This window comes from Oryzias latipes, chromosome 24, assembly GCF_002234675.1.
Source record: "Oryzias latipes chromosome 24, ASM223467v1".
Taxonomy (NCBI): Eukaryota; Metazoa; Chordata; class Actinopteri; order Beloniformes; family Adrianichthyidae; genus Oryzias; species Oryzias latipes.
The window spans coordinates 233,094-250,042 of NC_019882.2; the positions used below are offsets into that span (position 1 = coordinate 233,094).

Below are 16,949 nucleotides of genomic sequence, written 5' to 3' on the forward strand. Positions count from 1 at the left end.
AATCCTTCCATACTGGACACGGCTATCGAGCTAGCAGGCCGCACGGCCTACCGCCACGACAGGAACGGTGACTCCGGTAAGAGCAGAGGAGGGGGGCTATGCGTCTACATCAACGACAACTGGTGCAGAAATGCAACGACTGTAGACAGCTACTATTCCCAAGATGTGGAATATCTGACTGTTAAATGCAGACCCTTCTACATTCATCATGAGTTCACCGTCGTCATGGTAACGGCCATATACATACCACCCGGTGCTAATGCTAGCGTAGCCATGGAGGTGCTGCACAATACAATAAGCACCCAGCAGAACTCTCATCCTGACGCAGTGTGTATCATAGCTGGGGACTTCAATCATGCTGGTTTAGGGTCAGTAATCCCCAAATTTGATCAGGACATTAAATGCGCAGCAAGGGGTGCAAACACACTGGACCACGTCTACAGTAAAATCCAAAAAGGCTACAGAGCAACCCCTCTACCACATCTGGGGTTGTCTGATCAAATGTCCTTGCTGATTCCAGCATACACCCCCATCAGGAGGAGAGCCCCTCCAGTGACAAAGACTGTAATTACATGGCCAGAGGGCGCTTCACAACAGCTGCAGGACTGCTGTGAGGACACAGACTGTAATGTGTTCGCACACCAGGACCTTAAGGAAGGCATCAGAGAGGCCAAGGCAGCTTACAAGAGGAGGACTGAGGACCACTTCAGAGACAACAACACACGACAGGTGTGACAGGGGGTCCACAGCACTTAACCAACCACAAGTCCTGCAACACCATGACGACTGTGGGCGACGTTGTGCTCGCAGAGGAGTTAAACCATTTCTTTGCACGCTTTGAGGTGGAAAGACCTGGGACAGCTGGAGCGCATACTTCAGACTGCAGCAGACGCTGCCACCAGATCTTAGAAAGGCACTACGAGCCCATATCTAATTCTGATATCACATCAGCTCTATCTTCTCTGCAGTCTGGCTAATCTCCAGGCCCTGATGGGTTTCCAACAGAATTTTTTGCAAAGTTGTCATCCTTACTTTCCCCACAGTTGTGTCTTGTGTTGTCTGACTCTTTCAGGTCAGGGTCTCTCCCCAAATCGTTTACTGAGGCCTGCATCACCCTCATTGCTAAAAAAGGTAGAGACCCAGCTGACTGTGCCTCATACAGACCAATCTCCCTCTTGAACACAGACAAAAAGATCTTGGCTAAAGTGCTGGATCATCGCTTAGAGAATATCCTCCCTATAATCATCTCAAAGGATCAAACAGGTTTCATTGCAACACCATGACGACTGTGGGCGACGTTGTGCTCGCAGAGGAGTTAAACAGGCATCCATATTTTAATAAACGCCGGCTACTTGAAATAATCTACACCTCTCCTGGGGGTCCCTGAGTGTTGTATCTCTTGATGCCGAAAAAGCTTTTGACAGAATATAATTTAACTTCCTTTTTGCAGTGCTTGACAGGTATGGCTTTGGTTCCAATTTCTCTGCATGGATTCAAGTATTATACTCATGTCCCACTGCTTCAACTCGCACAAACTCCCAACAGTCAAAACCCTTTAATTTACACAGAGGAACTCGCCAGGGGTTTCCCTCTTAGCCCTCTACTCTTTGACTTGGCTATTGAGCAGCCCTCCGAGGCTGTAGGGACATAAGTGGTATTCAGAGGAACTCCATAGAACATAAAGTATCACTGTATGCTGACGACCTTCTGCTTTTTATTTCAAACCCAGGGACCTCACTGACTTCGGCCCTGTTGACGCTCAGTCAGTTTGGGAAGCTGTCTGGCTACAAACTGAACCTCAGCAAAAGTTAGCTCTTTCCCATCAATAGTTAAGCGTCCGCTCTGGACTATTCAAACCTACCTTTTAGAATTGAAAAACACAAATTCTCATATTTGGGAATATCGATCACAAAAAAACAAAGATTATTCAGAGAAAACCTCATGACCTTACTGAACCAAACAAAAAAAACACTGACACAGTGGTCACCTTTGTCTATGTCGCTGGTGGGCCGGATCAGTTATAAAGATGAATATCTTGCCCAAATTTTTATGCTGATTTTAGTCCTTGCCAGTTTTTATTCCCGGTTCCTTTTTTTAACCAGCTCGACTCAATCCTCTCCTCGTCCTCGTCTTAGTAAAGTTCACCTGCAGAGAACCGAGTCCACCAATGGGTTTGCCCTTCCAAATTTTCGACTGTATTATTGGGCTGCAAATTTGCACTGTATGGCATTCTGGTCATTTTATGCTGACTGATCTGACACCCTCGACTGGGTGGAGTTGGAACTACACTTGAGTGGAAACACCTCTCTTCCTGCATTGCTGGGTTCTTCTCTCACTCTCCCCTCCATTACATATATTTGCAACCCAGTGCTTAAACACTCTTTAAGGATTTGGGTTCAGTTTAGGAATCATTATGGTCTCTGTGATTTCTCACTCTTGAGCCCTATTGCTTTGAATCACCTTTTCATACCCTCCCTTCACGATATGGGTTTTTGGGAGTGGCACAAGAAGGGCATTAGAATGTAACCCGGAAAGTAAGTTGGGGACAGCTGGTAGATGGATTAGCTGCAGATTTGGACTTTTTGTCAGTTTAAAGGTGTTTAGACAGAGTTCTGACCAGAAGCTTTCATCTGTGCTGATGCTCAAATCTGCATCCCATTTTTTTGTTGGAAGGGCAATATTGTTATCTAAATTACATAAAAGTTTGTATATTTTGGACAGAGTCCTATTCATTGAAAAATTAATCAGAGTGGTAACTACATCTGGTAGCTTTAAATCGTCGTCTTTAAATTTATACTTTTTAGTAATACTTGATTTAAGTTGCTGATATTCCAAGAAGTTATTTATTCCATGTTTGTCTTGAAGTTCCTGAGGAGTTATGAATCTTTTATCAATAATTAGGTGCTCTAGTTGTTTTATGCCCCCTGCTTGCCAAGCTGGGAAGTGAATCATTTTTTTGTTAATAAGGATGTCCGGGTTGTTCCAGATGGGTGTCATTTTGCACGGTTGAATTGATGATTTTGATATTTTGAGAAATTCCCACCAGGCTGTTAAAGTGGCATTTATATTAATGCTTTTGAAACAATCCTGTTTTTTAACTGTTTGGCTAATAAATGGTAGCTGTGACAGGTTGATCTTTCCACATAACGCCTGTTCCAAGTCTAACCATGAGTTGGTTTCTGGATTATTTTTTAACCATTTTAATTTTTTTTTTTTTTTTTTTTTTTTTCTAACTCGTCCTGTCCAACAGCTGGGCAGACAGACGAGAGCTGAGGGCCTCTTGTGTTGGACATATTTTGCTTTAACAAGAGGGGTTATTAATCTTCTGACAAACCAAAGGTATGTCTGAATAAACCCCTTTTGTAATTGAGGCCAAACTTTATTAATTTCAATCATGTCTGAAAATCTTTGGTGTTGGACCGGACGGAAAAGGAAAGAGGGGAAGAAGAGAGAGGGACGCTAGAGAGAGGGGGGGGTAGGGGGTGATAATAGGAGGGGAAGGGGGATAAGACCATGAAGCAGCATACAGCAACAAGTTTACTGGTTGTTAATCATTATGGTAAGGTTCAAATGCAGTACAAAAAGGGCGGGGCCTGTCCACACACACACTCAAATGTTATAAACACACCTGCTAGCTGCAAAAATGTCCACCTGTCGACATGTACACAAAACAGATAGTGTTCACACGCATACTTATGCCTGATAACCAACTAGTGTGAAATATTTCAGTCATTCAGTCATGCAAGCTATTAGTGCAAAGGTGAGCTAACACCAGTGCTCAGGTGAGGTTTTATGTTCTTCTAAAATGGATGGTGGAACGTGAAAAGAAGGAGGGAGAGTGCCCAGCCAACCCCACCCCAAGACCCCCACCGCAGCAGCAGCGGCAGCCGGAATCCCCCCAACGCCACACGGGAACCGGCAGGGAACAACCGCCGCCCGGGCGACCAAGCCCGCCACCCAGGCCAGGGCCAGCAGGGCCGCCGCAAGGCCCCCAGAGCCAGAGGCCAGGGAAGCACGGAGGGAAAGAGAGCGCCGCCCCAGCCCAACCAGGAGAGCAGCCCCCCCGCCGCGCCGGGAGAACCCAACGCAGAGCCCCACCGGAGAAGGACGCCCACAGCCCCAAACGAGCACCCCACCACCACCCAGGAGTTCCGGGCATCCCCCCGCCCCGACCCCAGGTACGAGCCAGGACCCCCCAAGGGAGACCCGCTCCGCACTCCAGGCAACCATCCGCCCGGCCCACGGTTGGTCCAGGGAGGAGCGAGGCAGGGGGCCCGCCGCCCCGGCCCAGGAGGGGGGAACCCCGGGGAAAAAAAGAGGGCCCACAAGGGGTGTTATAAATATGGCCCGACCAGGCTCGGCCACAGTTGGAAATTTGGCGGGGCCCAGCACTCAGGAGCAAGGACCAGAACCCACCCCCCAGGAACCAGACACCCCCGGCTCAGATGTAATGTGAACTCCCCCACCGCGCGGAGAGAGCACCGCCGGGCCCAGGAAGCCGGCACCCCGGGGACACGGCCGCCGTTGCAAAGGGGGGCCCGCACCCCCCACCAGGGAAGAGGCAGGGGACAGATGGACCCAGGTCCCACCTTCCTTGCAAATTGTGTGTGCGTGTATGTGTGTTTGAGATGGTGTGTGTGTGCATGTGTGTGTGTTTATGTTGGGATGTATATATTGAGGGGGGAGGGGTGTGTGTACTAAGGGGGGTGCAGTTAAAATTGCATTTTTTAACCATTTTAAGATGTATTGCAATATATTTGCAAGAAAGTATTTGTGGAATTTAGATAATTCTAATCCTCCACAGCTTTTTGCAGATTTTAAAGTTTTTAGACTAATTCTTGCAGGTTTGTTGTTCCATAGAAAGCTTGATATGGATGAGTCTAATGTTTTGAACCATTTTAATGGCGATTGTAGTAGGTTTAGGGGATGTCATCTGGACTTGGTTTTTAAAGTTGGAAGACGTTTCACCTCTTATCCAAGAGGCTTTGTCAATTCTGAAATAGCTGGTCTAAGAGCTGGTATATATGCGCTCATTGGGGGAGGAGTTAGACCTGAAACTGGAGGTGTTGTCCACTTAGCCTATGTGGTTTCGGGTCGTTAATAGTCCTTTGTCCTCAGCTGGGGGTTGGGGAGTCAGTGACTCCCTCTCCAAAATGGTCGTCTCTTTCAGCGGTTAACGACTCAGGTGGAACTGGTTTGGTTTGTTTAGGTTTCAAAACACTGCCGTAGATGGATGGAAGAATAAACCTGAGACCACCATTCTTATTAAGAGAAGGTTTATCCTTCTTGACAAAGATGGCTTCTTTCACTCCTCGCTCAAACTATCCTTTCTCTCTGGCTAGAATTCGGACTTCACTGTCCTCGAAAGAGTGGTTTGTGGCCTTTAGGTGGAGATGTACTGCAGACTCAGGTCCACTTGGGTTGGCCCTGCGATGTTGGTAAAGCCGCTTGTGTAGCGGTTGTTTGGTTTCTCCTATATACTGTTCATTGCAGTTCTCTTTGCAGTGGATAGCGTACACAACATTACTCTGTTTGTAGCTGGGAATTTTGTCCTTTGGATGAACCAGTTTCTGTCTGAGGGTATTGACTGGTTTGAGATGAACTGGGATGTTATGTTGTTTGAAAATCCTTTTAAGTTTTTCAGACAGGCCTGAGATATATGGAATTGAAATACTGTTCCGTTTCGGCTTTTGTTCCTTTTTGTCTTGTTTTCCTGTATGTTGGGATCTGGTGAATGCCCACTTGGGATATCCACAGGTTCGGAGGGCTTGGTGGATATGTTGCTCTTCCTTCTTCTTTCCGTCAGAGCTTGTGGGGACCTCCTGGGCTCTGTGTTGTAATGTCCTGATGACGCCTAGTTTGTGCTGTAAAGGGTGGTTTGAGTCAAATAACAGGTACTGATCTGTGTGAGTAGGCTTTCTGTACACTTCAACCTGGAGCTGTCTGTCCTCTCCAATGATCACAGCACAGTCTAGAAAGGCTAGGGTGTTGTCCTTTGTGTCTTCCCTGGTGAACTTGATGATCTTGTCTACTGCGTTGATATGATCTGTGAAAGTCTCCACTTCCTGGCTTTTGATCTTGACCCAAGTGTCGTCCACATATCTGAACCAGTGGCTTGGAGTTGTACCTGGGAAGGAGTCCAGGGCTCTTCTCTCAACTTCTTCCATGTACAAGTTGGCCACAATGGGTGAGATTGGAGAGCCCATAGCACAGCCGTGTCTCTGCCTGTAGAAGTTTCCCCTGAATTGGAAATATGTGGAGTTGAGGCACACTTCCAGCAGTTCGCAGATGTGGTCTGGTGTCAGATTTGTTCTGTCTTGTAGCTGAGAATCCTGTAGTAATCTCTTCCTCACTGAAATTACTGCCTCTGTGGTGGGAATGCAGGTGAAGAGGGAAGTTACGTCGTAAGACACCATCGTGTGGTCCACTGTGGTCCTTCTCCAGGGCTGTCAAGGCCTTTCTTTCATCTGAGGAAAGATTGGAAGGTGGTGGTTTGGCGCTGGACAGTGCCGCCGAAATTTTGAGTCGTAATTCTTCTTTTGAAGAATTACGACTCAAAATTTCGGCGGCGAAGAAGGACGGAGAAGGACCACAGTATCAACATTTTACCAGCGGATAAAGGGAGATGCACTGTGATCCTGAATGCGGCGGACTATGAAGCCAAAGTTACCAACCTACTCAGCGACACCACCACATATGAAGAACTTAAAAGAGACCCAACCAGCGGCTACAAGAAAAAGGTTATAGACTGCCTACAAAGACTGGAGAGAGATCAAGTCATCGACAAGCCTCTTTATTACAGACTGTACCCGGGTAATACCACTCCATGCATTTATGGCCTCCCAAAAATCCACAAGGAAGGAATACCACTGAGACCCATTGTCAGCAGCATTGACTCAATAACTTACAACATGGCTAAACACCTGGCTACTATTTTGGCCCCTCTAGTTGGCAACACAGAGCATCATGTTAAGAATTCACAAGATTTTGCAAACAAAGTCAAACATCTTCAGCTGGATTCTGACGAGACGATGGTGTCTTACGACGTAACTTCCCTCTCAACTGTGGGGAAAGTCCAGATGACATCCCCTAAACCTACTACAATGGAACCAACCTGGATGAATGAGAGTCTTCATAGACATTTTAATGGCGGTTGTGTGGGAATCATTGACAAGAGATAATTAACCTTGGGTAAGATTTTCATTTTAACCGTGGCTACCTTGCCCATAAGGGACAGAGGCAGGTTGGTCCAGCGTGTTAGATCGTCGTGTATGCTTTTCAGTAATGGGGTGTGGTTTAGCTGCACCAGTTCTGATAGTTTGGGGGAAAAGTAGATACCCAGATATTTGATATTTCCTGTTTTAACTGGAATTGTGAGTCTTTGTTCCATATTCCTGTTGAGTGGTAATAAAACAGACTTATTCCAATTAATGGAATAGTCTGATATGGAGGAGAACCCCCTTCCTCATATAACCTCATATTAGGGTGAGGGGGTGGGGGGTCTAGCCTGCGATGCGCCTTGGGGGGGGGGGCTACTTGGCAGTGGCTAACACGCTGGCCTCATTTGAGCAGCTAAGCAGAACATTTGGTCTTGTACCTGCAAATTAGACAGCATTTTCTCTCTCTCAGGCCTGGCATCGCCACTGTCCCAGACGAAACAGTTGTTGAGACCGTCCTTTCGTTGAACCCGTCCCACAAGAGACTTATTTCGGTACAACCGTCTGGCAAACCTAAAAACTCACTGTGTGGCCCAGCTTAGAACAGCGTGGGAGGGGGATCTGAAGATGTCCGAATCTCCATAAACCTGGAATTGAATACTAAGACAAGTGAACTCTTGATCTCTCTGTGGTCGCCACTGTCTAATCCAATTTAAAGTTGTACACAAGACACATCTCTAAGTCTAAACTATCTCACATCTACCCAAATATCAGTCCCTACTGTGATAAATGCAAAACTGGGGTAGCCACACTTATTCACATGTACTGGTCTTGTCCATCTCTCAGCGGGTTCTGGATAGAGGTGTTTCAAACTTTATCCTGGATACTCAAAGTTTCGCTGCAGCCAAACCCTCTGACTGCTCTGTTTGGGATCACTGGAGGGGGGGGGGTTACTAACCCGAGGAAACGACAAACTCTGTCTTTTGCCTCCCTCTTGGCCAGACGTGCAGTCCTGGTTAGGTGGAGGGATGCTGCACCCCCGACTCACAAGCAATGGTTGGCGGATCCCATGTCTAGTTTGCAACTCGAGAAGATTAGGGTCTCACTCAATCATAAGAGCAGGAACTTTCTGGAGACATTTCAGCAGATATGGGAACGAGGCAACCAGGGTGCATTACCGTGTTGAACATAGACCAGCTTCAAACCCATCTTGCGGTGCCAGTGTGCTGGTACTCAGCCAAAGAGAGCGGGCAGTGACAGAATGGGGGGGGGGGGGTAGGGTTGTTTCATGTTTGTGTGTTTTTTCTTTTGGTGCTGTTTGCTGTATTTTAAAGTTTTAATTTTTTTATTCCTATTTTTATTATTTTTATTTCCGTCAAGTGCCAGTTTGACTTTGCGCTATGTATGTGTTTATCCCCAAGAAAAGCCAAATAAAAAGATTTTGAACTTAAAAGGGGTTTATACAAATACACACCTTGTGTGTCAGAAAAATGATAACTTCCCCACAACAGTGACATCTAGTGAGCAAGAAAAACAATGCACAGGTAAAAAGAGTAATGCAGGTAACTAGTGCAGAACATTATTACGCGTCATTACATCTAACACCAAGTTATAGTGTGTCTTTAACATCAAAGGAACATTAAATATAGATTATTTTAGCAATGTAGGTGCCGTTAACGAGTGGCAGGACCTGATAATGAGGTAACACTGCTAGCTTCCTCACACTTATAGCAGGCAAGTATAATAAATAGATTCAAGAACTAACGTTTGGTCAGTTACTAATACTCAGGTTACAGCAACTGGAATGCACAGAAGCAACTAGGATCTCTCTAGGCCGCTGCGTCAAGCACACATGGAAACAGGAACTGCCTCCACAAACCACAGAAGAAGAACTTCCACATCCTGTGACATCATTTCCAGTGGGCTGAGCCTTTATAACAGAAGCACTGAAAAGGTCACATGTCCAAAGTTGAGTCCCCGATGCGGCAACTTTGCCAGAGTTCAGATTTATAGAACTCTGGCCTGCCGCGGCAAGCCGCCCATATTGCGCCATGCCGCTTGAATCGCGCTGCTGGACCTCAGATCGCGTCTGTATCTAATTCAATTTAATTCAATTTTATTTGTATAGCCCAAAATCATAACAACAGTCGTCTCGATGGGCTTCGAAGTAAAACATGAACTCAAAAGGATCATGAATACAAAGAGTTCAATAGGAAAATACTAAAATGAACTAACAAACTGACTATGCTATACTGGCATCCCTGCCCTTAGACCCCCCTTCGCGGTAAGGAAAAACTCCCAAAAAACGGATTCCGGAAAAAACGAAGAAACCTTCAGGGCTGCCCACATGAAGGAGGGATCCTCCCCCAGGACGGACAGGCGATTTACCAGAACTCTTAGAGAAGAATTAACTTATCTAAATCTACAACTACATATATAAAAGTCCAGCAGACGAGCTTCATCCAGCCGTGGTTGTGGGGACAGTCAAAGGCGCGAGTCGAGCCGGAGACAGGATCCACAGCCAGGTGTAGGAGCAGGAGCAAAGGCGAGGTAGAAGGTCAGGAACAGGAGCACAGATGAACCAACTGGAGTCTGGAAGCACTTCCACTCCCCAGGAGGGGAGAGGAAAAGAGGGACAATACATGAATCACTGCACCAAACAGAGGCATGGAGAACTAAATGATGAATAATGATCAAGAATAGAGGAGAGGAAGGGTAGAAGTAAAAAAGGAAAGAGGACAGAACCCCAGAGCACCATAGTTACCCCAGCTTCAACTTCTAGCAGCCTTTTAAAACAAATAGTTATTGTTATTAAGTTTAATTTAAACACATTAACATTAAGTTGAATAATCTCTGAATACTAACTAGTCTGACAATAATCCTGTCCACAGAGGAATGTTTTCAGTCTAACTTTGAATGTAGAAACTGAGTCGGCCTCTCTTCCATGAGCTGGGAGTTTATTCCATAAGACAGGGGCTTGGTGGCTAAACGCTCTACCTCCAACCGTACTTTTACTAATTCTAGGAACCACAAGCAGTCCTGCATTTAGTGAGTGAAGTGTTCTGATTGGATGGTAAGGGACTATGAGGTCCTTAATATAGGACGGGGCCAGTCCATGTAAGGCCTTATAGGTTAACAGGAGGATCTTGAACTTAATTCTAGAATCAACTGGGATCCAGTGAAGTGAAACCAACACAGGAGTGATGTGATCTCTTCTGCTAGTTCCAGCTAACAATCTAGCTGCTGCGTTCTGAACAAGCTGGAGACTTCTTAAGGAACTCTTAGGACACGCTGCTAACAAGGAGTTACAGTAATCCAGCCTCGACGTAACAAATGCATGGATGAGTTTTTCAGCATCACTCTTAGAAAGTAGATTTCTGATCTTAGCAATATTCCGCAGGTGAAAAAAGGCAGTTCTACACGCCTGAGATATGTGAGCCTTAAATGATAAATCCTGGTCAAATAAAACCCCAAGGTTTCTAACTGTGGAATTGGGGGCTATACTTATACCATCCAGGGAGACTATCTGAGCAGACAGAGCATCTCTGAGGTTTTTAGGACCAAGTATAATGACCTCAGTTTTTTCTGGGTTCAAGAGGAGGTAATTAATTGTCATCCAGGTCTTGATGTCTCTGATGCAGGCGTTCAGTTTCTCTATCTGGTCATTCTGGTCAGGCTTCATGGATAAATACAACTGCGTATCGTCGGCATAACAATGAAAATGAATGCTGTGTTTCCTGATTATGTTTCCTAGTGGTAGCATATAAAGCATAAACCGGATGGGTCCTAAGACTGAGCCCTGTGGGACTCCATAGTTGACTCGAGTGCACTGAGAGGAATGTCCATTTACATTAACGAACTGATACGTATCGGACAGATAGGATTTAAACCACTGGAGACCAGATCCTCTGATCCCTATGTCCTGCTCTAATCTATGGAGTAAAATACCGTGGTCGATAGTGTCAAAGGCTGCACTGAGGTCTAACAGGACCAGAATAGAAAGTAGTCCCTTTTCTGAGGCCAATAACAAGTCATTGGAGACTCTAACTAGTGCAGTTTCCGTACTGTGGTGGGGTCTAAACCCCGACTGAAAGTCTTCAAAGTGGCTGTTGTCCTGTAGGTGGCAGTAAAGCTGCTTAACAGGAACATGTGGTTCTACTGAGCTCTGACTGCGAGTTAATTTAGCAATAGTGCTAAAAAGAAATCTTGGATTGTTTCCATTCTCTGATATTAAGGTTGAATAGTACTGGCTTCTAGCTCTACGCAGAGCTTTTTTATAATTTAATAGGCTATGTTTCCAGATATCCAGAGACTGCTCTGAACCGGAGCGGCGCCATTCTCTTTCCAACTTACAGGTTTCTTGTTTAAGAGAACGAGTTTCAGCGTTAAACCACGGTGCTACTCGGTTTTGTCTGACGAACTTAGGTTTCAAGGGGGCAACAACATCGAGTGTACTCCTGAGGGCGTAAGGCATCATTAACAAAGTGGTCATTTATACTAGGACTGATACTATGGGAGCTGGACTCAGAGTATTTTCTCAGAATATCACTAAGTACTGGCTGAACTGTGTGTTTAAACTCAGACACAGAACGGTCAGTTAAGGTTCTTCTAAGCTGTTTCTTATTCACTGGTGCAGAAGGATGTTCCAGTGTAAGCTGGAAGGTAATCATAAAGTGATCAGAAATGATGGGGTTAAGAGGAAGGACACTCAGCTGGCTGATCTCTATCCCATGGGTTAGAACAAGGTCCAGGGTGTGCTTATGACAGTGAGTGGGTTCATTCACACTTTGGGTGAAACCAACATCATCTAATAAAGCTGCAAAAGCCTTTCCTAGAAAGTCACTGGGGTCATCAACATAAATATTAAAATCCCCTATTACCTCTGACTGGCCACCTCTGCCGCACGAATCAGGAATGCAGCTTAAGAGGTTTAGACTGGTACAAAGCATGTTTTTTGTGTTAATGCTCCTGTACATGGTCCCTGTCAAATAAACTAAGATGAAAAAAAAGAAAAGATGAATGAGATCCTTTACTGACGTGAGGTTTCAGGTTCCAAATTAACAGCTGGGAGTTATTTAGCATGTCAATCAAAACCGTTCAAAATACCCAATAAAACAAAAAGTTGTGAAGAAATTCACAGAAAAAAACATTATTTTCATACATTAAATGTAATTTGAATTCTTGACTCATTGCCGTAAACTTAGTGGCACACAAGAACATGCGTGTAGTGATTACATGGACCACACTTTTCATGTTAAGGTTTTGTTTTCAATGAGCAAAACAGTAGCAGGTCATAGTAACAATGTTTGAGGTGAAAACTGTGTTTCAGGATTTACAGGAGAGAGGGGGATGCGAGGACCTCCGGGAACAAAGGGATCTGTTGGCCATGAGGGAGAGAAGGGAAAGAAAGGAGACGTTGGACCTGTAGGGCTTAAAGGTGGGTCCGTTTTGATGTTCTTCGTCCAACAGTAGCTCTGTTTCAAACCTGCAGGTTCTGTGCTCTTGGTGGAAAAATACTACTGGGAGAAAAATAGGAACAAGCAGCCAATAAAAAGAGGCATAAATCCATCAGATGAAGTTTTTGAACCTTTTCGTCTTTGTCTTTAGGCTGCTTCCTTTAGGGGGCGCCACCGCAAATCAGCTACCTCCATCTATGCAGTCCATGCTTTCACCGGGACTTCCCGCGGGTCGGGCGGGTGTCAGCCTGGAGCATGGGGGCGGGCTCCCTTGAGGAGCCCTGGTTTGTGCGTGGGTTGGGGTGGGGGATGCTCAGAACTCTCGGGTGATGGTGGGCTGCTTGTCTGGGGGGCAGATATACACCACGCGTTTCCTACTCCCCTTTTGTAACCGTGAACTATGTCCAACACAAGACGTCTTCAGCTGTGATCCTTTTGCTCAGCTGCTGAACGGGACAAGTAAAAAAAAGTTGCAGAGGTTGGAGACAGATTCCTGTTTTCTCTGGATCCCAGCGGGTCAGGAAACTCGGAGACAAAGTGATGAGAAACAAAAACAGAACCTGACTTCATGTTAGGAGCAGAGTTTAAGTTCTCTTTTGCTCCTCATGTTTTGTGCATTTTTAGTTCTACTTTGATGTGGAAACCAGTTTAATGAGAGACCATCATTTTCAGGTGACCAAGGACAGCGAGGCTCAAAGGGAGAGAAAGGTGAAAGAGGGGAGCGAGGAGAGAAAACAGGTAAGAGGAAAACCTTTTCATTTTTTTTAGAAAAAACTGTCGGACAATAGAGTTGGACTTTATAAAGTAAACCTTCCCATTGTGGATGACAGATGGACACATGCTGACACTGCATTTTCTGCTGCTGTGAAGGAAACTGCTTCAAGGCTTTACCTGGGCAGCGCTCATTTGTTCTGGTTCCAGCTCTGTGCCCAGATGCATTCTGGGTTAATGAGTACATGGTTTCAGTGTGCCAGACACGACAGTGTCTACAATTATTGGACGGCAGCAGCTACATAGTTTCTGAAAGCCCTGGGATTAAAAGCAGATCCACGGAGCTCTCATTAACACTAGCACATGTGCACACGCACACAGGATTGCTTACAGCTCTGTTTTTCTGTTAGTCAACTTAAAAGTCCAGTTTTGGTTTTGAGTGGTGAAAAAAGATGACTCTTTTTCTTATTGATAAGAGGAGAACTCTGTCATCATGGATCTGTTTGTAGTTGTTCTTCCTTAATGGCAGAAACTGAAGCTTTCTTTTCATAAAAGTATAATATAATCTGTTGGTTGGTATTCTACAGGTCAAATAATCTGGTTTTAGTGGAATAATTGGAACTGACCTGGATCAAAACTGTATGTAAAATGAAGAAAACTGTTCAACGTTTTCGATTGTTTAGTGCTTTGAGACGACTGGATGTGATGACATTGTTTGTGTGCACATACGCATTCTATAGTATTTCTCTTCATGTTTGCACAGCAGAGGAGACCCTGGTCCGGCTGGTGAATGGGTCCGGCCCTCACGAAGGCCGTGTGGAGGTTTTCCATGAGCGCCGCTGGGGGACGGTGTGTGACGATGCCTGGGACAAGAAGGATGGAGATGTGGTCTGCAGAATGCTGGGCTACAGAGAAGCGGTGGGAGTCCATGTGACGGGACGCTTCGGACGAGGTACTAACATGAGAACAGGCCCAGACGGAACAAAACTATTCATCCAAATAGTTCTGTTTCCTTTTCCTCTGTCCTGTTACTCTGGTCTGGTGTTCTCAGGCAGATGGAGGTTTAGATCATGTAAATGATGCAGCGTAACCTATCCTCCTTTAGGACTTCTAGACAAGCAGTGTTTCTTCTCCTTTGTCTTGGGATGCAAGACATTCTTTTTATTCTTTTTGCATCATAGTCTTCTTTTCTTCTTTACATGAAGGTCTGAAACAGAAGCAGACTTCCAGTTCTTCAGGTGAATTTCAGGTGCTGCAGCATCTCTGTCAGAAGAACCGTCACACTCAGGGTCTAAACTTGGTTGATGAAATAGATCGGAATCGTTCCAAACTTAATAAATCGATAATTTGCCCATAAAAGTAGAGTTTGATCTTTTATGCCTTTCCTTTCCTTTCTAACACAAAACTGCAGGAAAGTGCAAGTCTGCTGGCATGATGCTAACATATAATGGTATATTTGAATAAACCCCTTTTGTAATTCAGGCTACACTTTGTTTACATTGATTATATTTGTAACAGTTTCTTGTTGGACCATCCCCCCCAGGGATGGGGAAGGGGACAAAAGTTCAGAGGTCCCAACTTCCTTGTGTTTGTGTTTGTGTGTGCATTGTTCTGTTTTTGTGCTGCAGAACCCTATCTTGACCCGCAGCTGTCTGTACCCGTTTGCAGGATCCGGTCTGATCTGGATGGACGATGTGGCTTGCACAGGGGGTGAAGACACCATCCATCAGTGCAAGTTTCCCGGATGGGGCAAAACCAACTGTGGCCACGTAGAGGACGCTGGTGTGACCTGCGCTGTCGGACCCCCGCCGGACACCGAAGCTTTAATGTTTCCTGAGATGGAGATGACATAAGACGGTTGGAATCTTCTGGGAAGGAAGTTCCACTTGTTCTCCATGACATACTGGTTCTCTCTTTTCTCAACACCTCCAAGTGCCTTAAGAGCAAACTGGTTTTCTCACTTTCGACTGAATGCACCACCTCAGCTTCAGAAAAAGTACAAACAACGAGATACACAACAGCAGCAGGAACGACAACAGCAGAGACGGCAATAGAAGGAACTGGACAAACAACAGAAGAACTACGTTGCCATGGAAACAACATAAAAAACCACAGAACCAAATCAATGAAGAACAGGAAAAACTCCTGCAGTGGCAGAAAAAACAGCAGGACCCGTTTTAAGAAGCTGAAATCCTGACAGAGTTTTGACTGAAATGACAAATCCAGCTTACAATTTGATGAAGCTGAATAGAAGCCAGACTGGGTTGGTTGTCATGGTTACTCTGTGAATATTACCGGATTAGGAACAGATTTATATGAGTTAACTAAGCTAAGTTATATCTTTGCTATGAATGTCTTCTAACAACAATGTGTGCTATTTCTGTGTTTCTGGAAATGACTAAGAAAGATGGTTTTAAGTCAAACTAATCTATTTGAGAAAACAAAGTACAGGAAATGGTTTTGAATTGATTAACTCTCACGTTTTAGCTTTTATAAAGTCATAGTCTACATTAGTAAACTTACATGATGTTGATGATGCAGACTAACTATAATAAAAAATACCTAAAGAAAGAGTCAGTAGCAGACTTCAGTGACGCTGAAAGAGTTTGGGTCGCTGCAGCAAACACTGACATCTAGTGGACAGGAGACATGATTTCAACTTGAGAAAGAACCAGATTATTGTCACACCAGAGAATCAAATGGTCTGTTGGGATTGGGAACACTGCAACCTTCTCTTTGTTATATCTGAATTAAAATGCTGTATGAAAGTCACTGAAACGGTTTTTTCTTCCTTTGGTGGTCTGGATTTTAGGTGAATTTGGAAATCCATTTTTATGGATGATGCATCTGCAACTTGAGATCATGTCATTCCTGCGCTCAGACCCACTAGACAGTGCTCTGAACCTTTTTCCTTCAATGATTTGTGATCTTCACTGGTGTCCATGGATTACAGGAAATCTTTCCACCTTTATCCACCTTTGTCATGGTAGGGAGAACACGTCAATGGAAGGGAGGGGTCATCTAAGACAGCACAAGGGATAAATGACATCTTTCTTGAGGAAGACAATGATTACCATAGACCAGGGGTCGGGAACCTATGGCTCGCGATCCATATATGACTCTTTTGATGGTCACATGTGGCTCGCAGACAAATCTTTAATTATAGTTTTTTTTTTTTTCATTAGACCAGTCCTTCTCGGGCGCGATGCGATGCCAGAGGCGCGCAGTAGTAGCGGTGCTTGGAGAGAAAAATTCAGCGCCAGCGCTATCAGTTACTATTATCTATTATTTCAATTCAATTCACAGGTTTCCGGGTGCACCCGGAAACCTGTGAATTGCCGTGCCCAAAACTGCGCGCTCCCGTCTCTGAGAAAGAGCGCGCAGTTGCGGGGACGGGATGTGTGAGGAAGAAAGCAGAGGGTGGGGGGGTTGTGAGGGCAGCAGGTGAATCGCGCTGGGATTGTAAAAACGTAAAACCCGCTGCCCGTCACTCACTGCAGTGTGTGAGTGTGTGTTTGTCTCCCCGTCTGCATGTGATCAGTCTGTCTCACATCTACAGAACATTCAGACCTACGATCACGTTTAAAGTCTCAACGCCTGCATGAAGCAGAAACTCACCACGTAT

At 45.2% G+C, this 16,949-nt stretch overlaps 1 protein-coding gene across 2 annotated transcripts in view; it reads left to right on the forward strand.

Moving 5' to 3' along the window:
* The window catches only part of scara5 (scavenger receptor class A member 5), a 57,556-nt gene extending 41,454 nt beyond the window's left edge, over window positions 1-16,102 (forward strand). The window contains exons 9-12 of one of the 2 annotated variants that reach the window (XM_023953074.1): window positions 12,487-12,594; window positions 13,286-13,351; window positions 14,088-14,276; window positions 14,993-16,102. In XM_023953074.1, coding sequence (XP_023808842.1) covers window positions 12,487-12,594; window positions 13,286-13,351; window positions 14,088-14,276; window positions 14,993-15,177 — 548 coding nt within the window. In that variant the 3' untranslated portion in view covers window positions 15,178-16,102. The remainder of the gene's footprint in view (window positions 1-12,486; window positions 12,595-13,285; window positions 13,352-14,087; window positions 14,277-14,992) is intronic. The other variant, XM_023953075.1, reaches the window with a different exon arrangement.
* The last annotated feature ends 847 nt before the right edge of the window (window positions 16,103-16,949 follow it).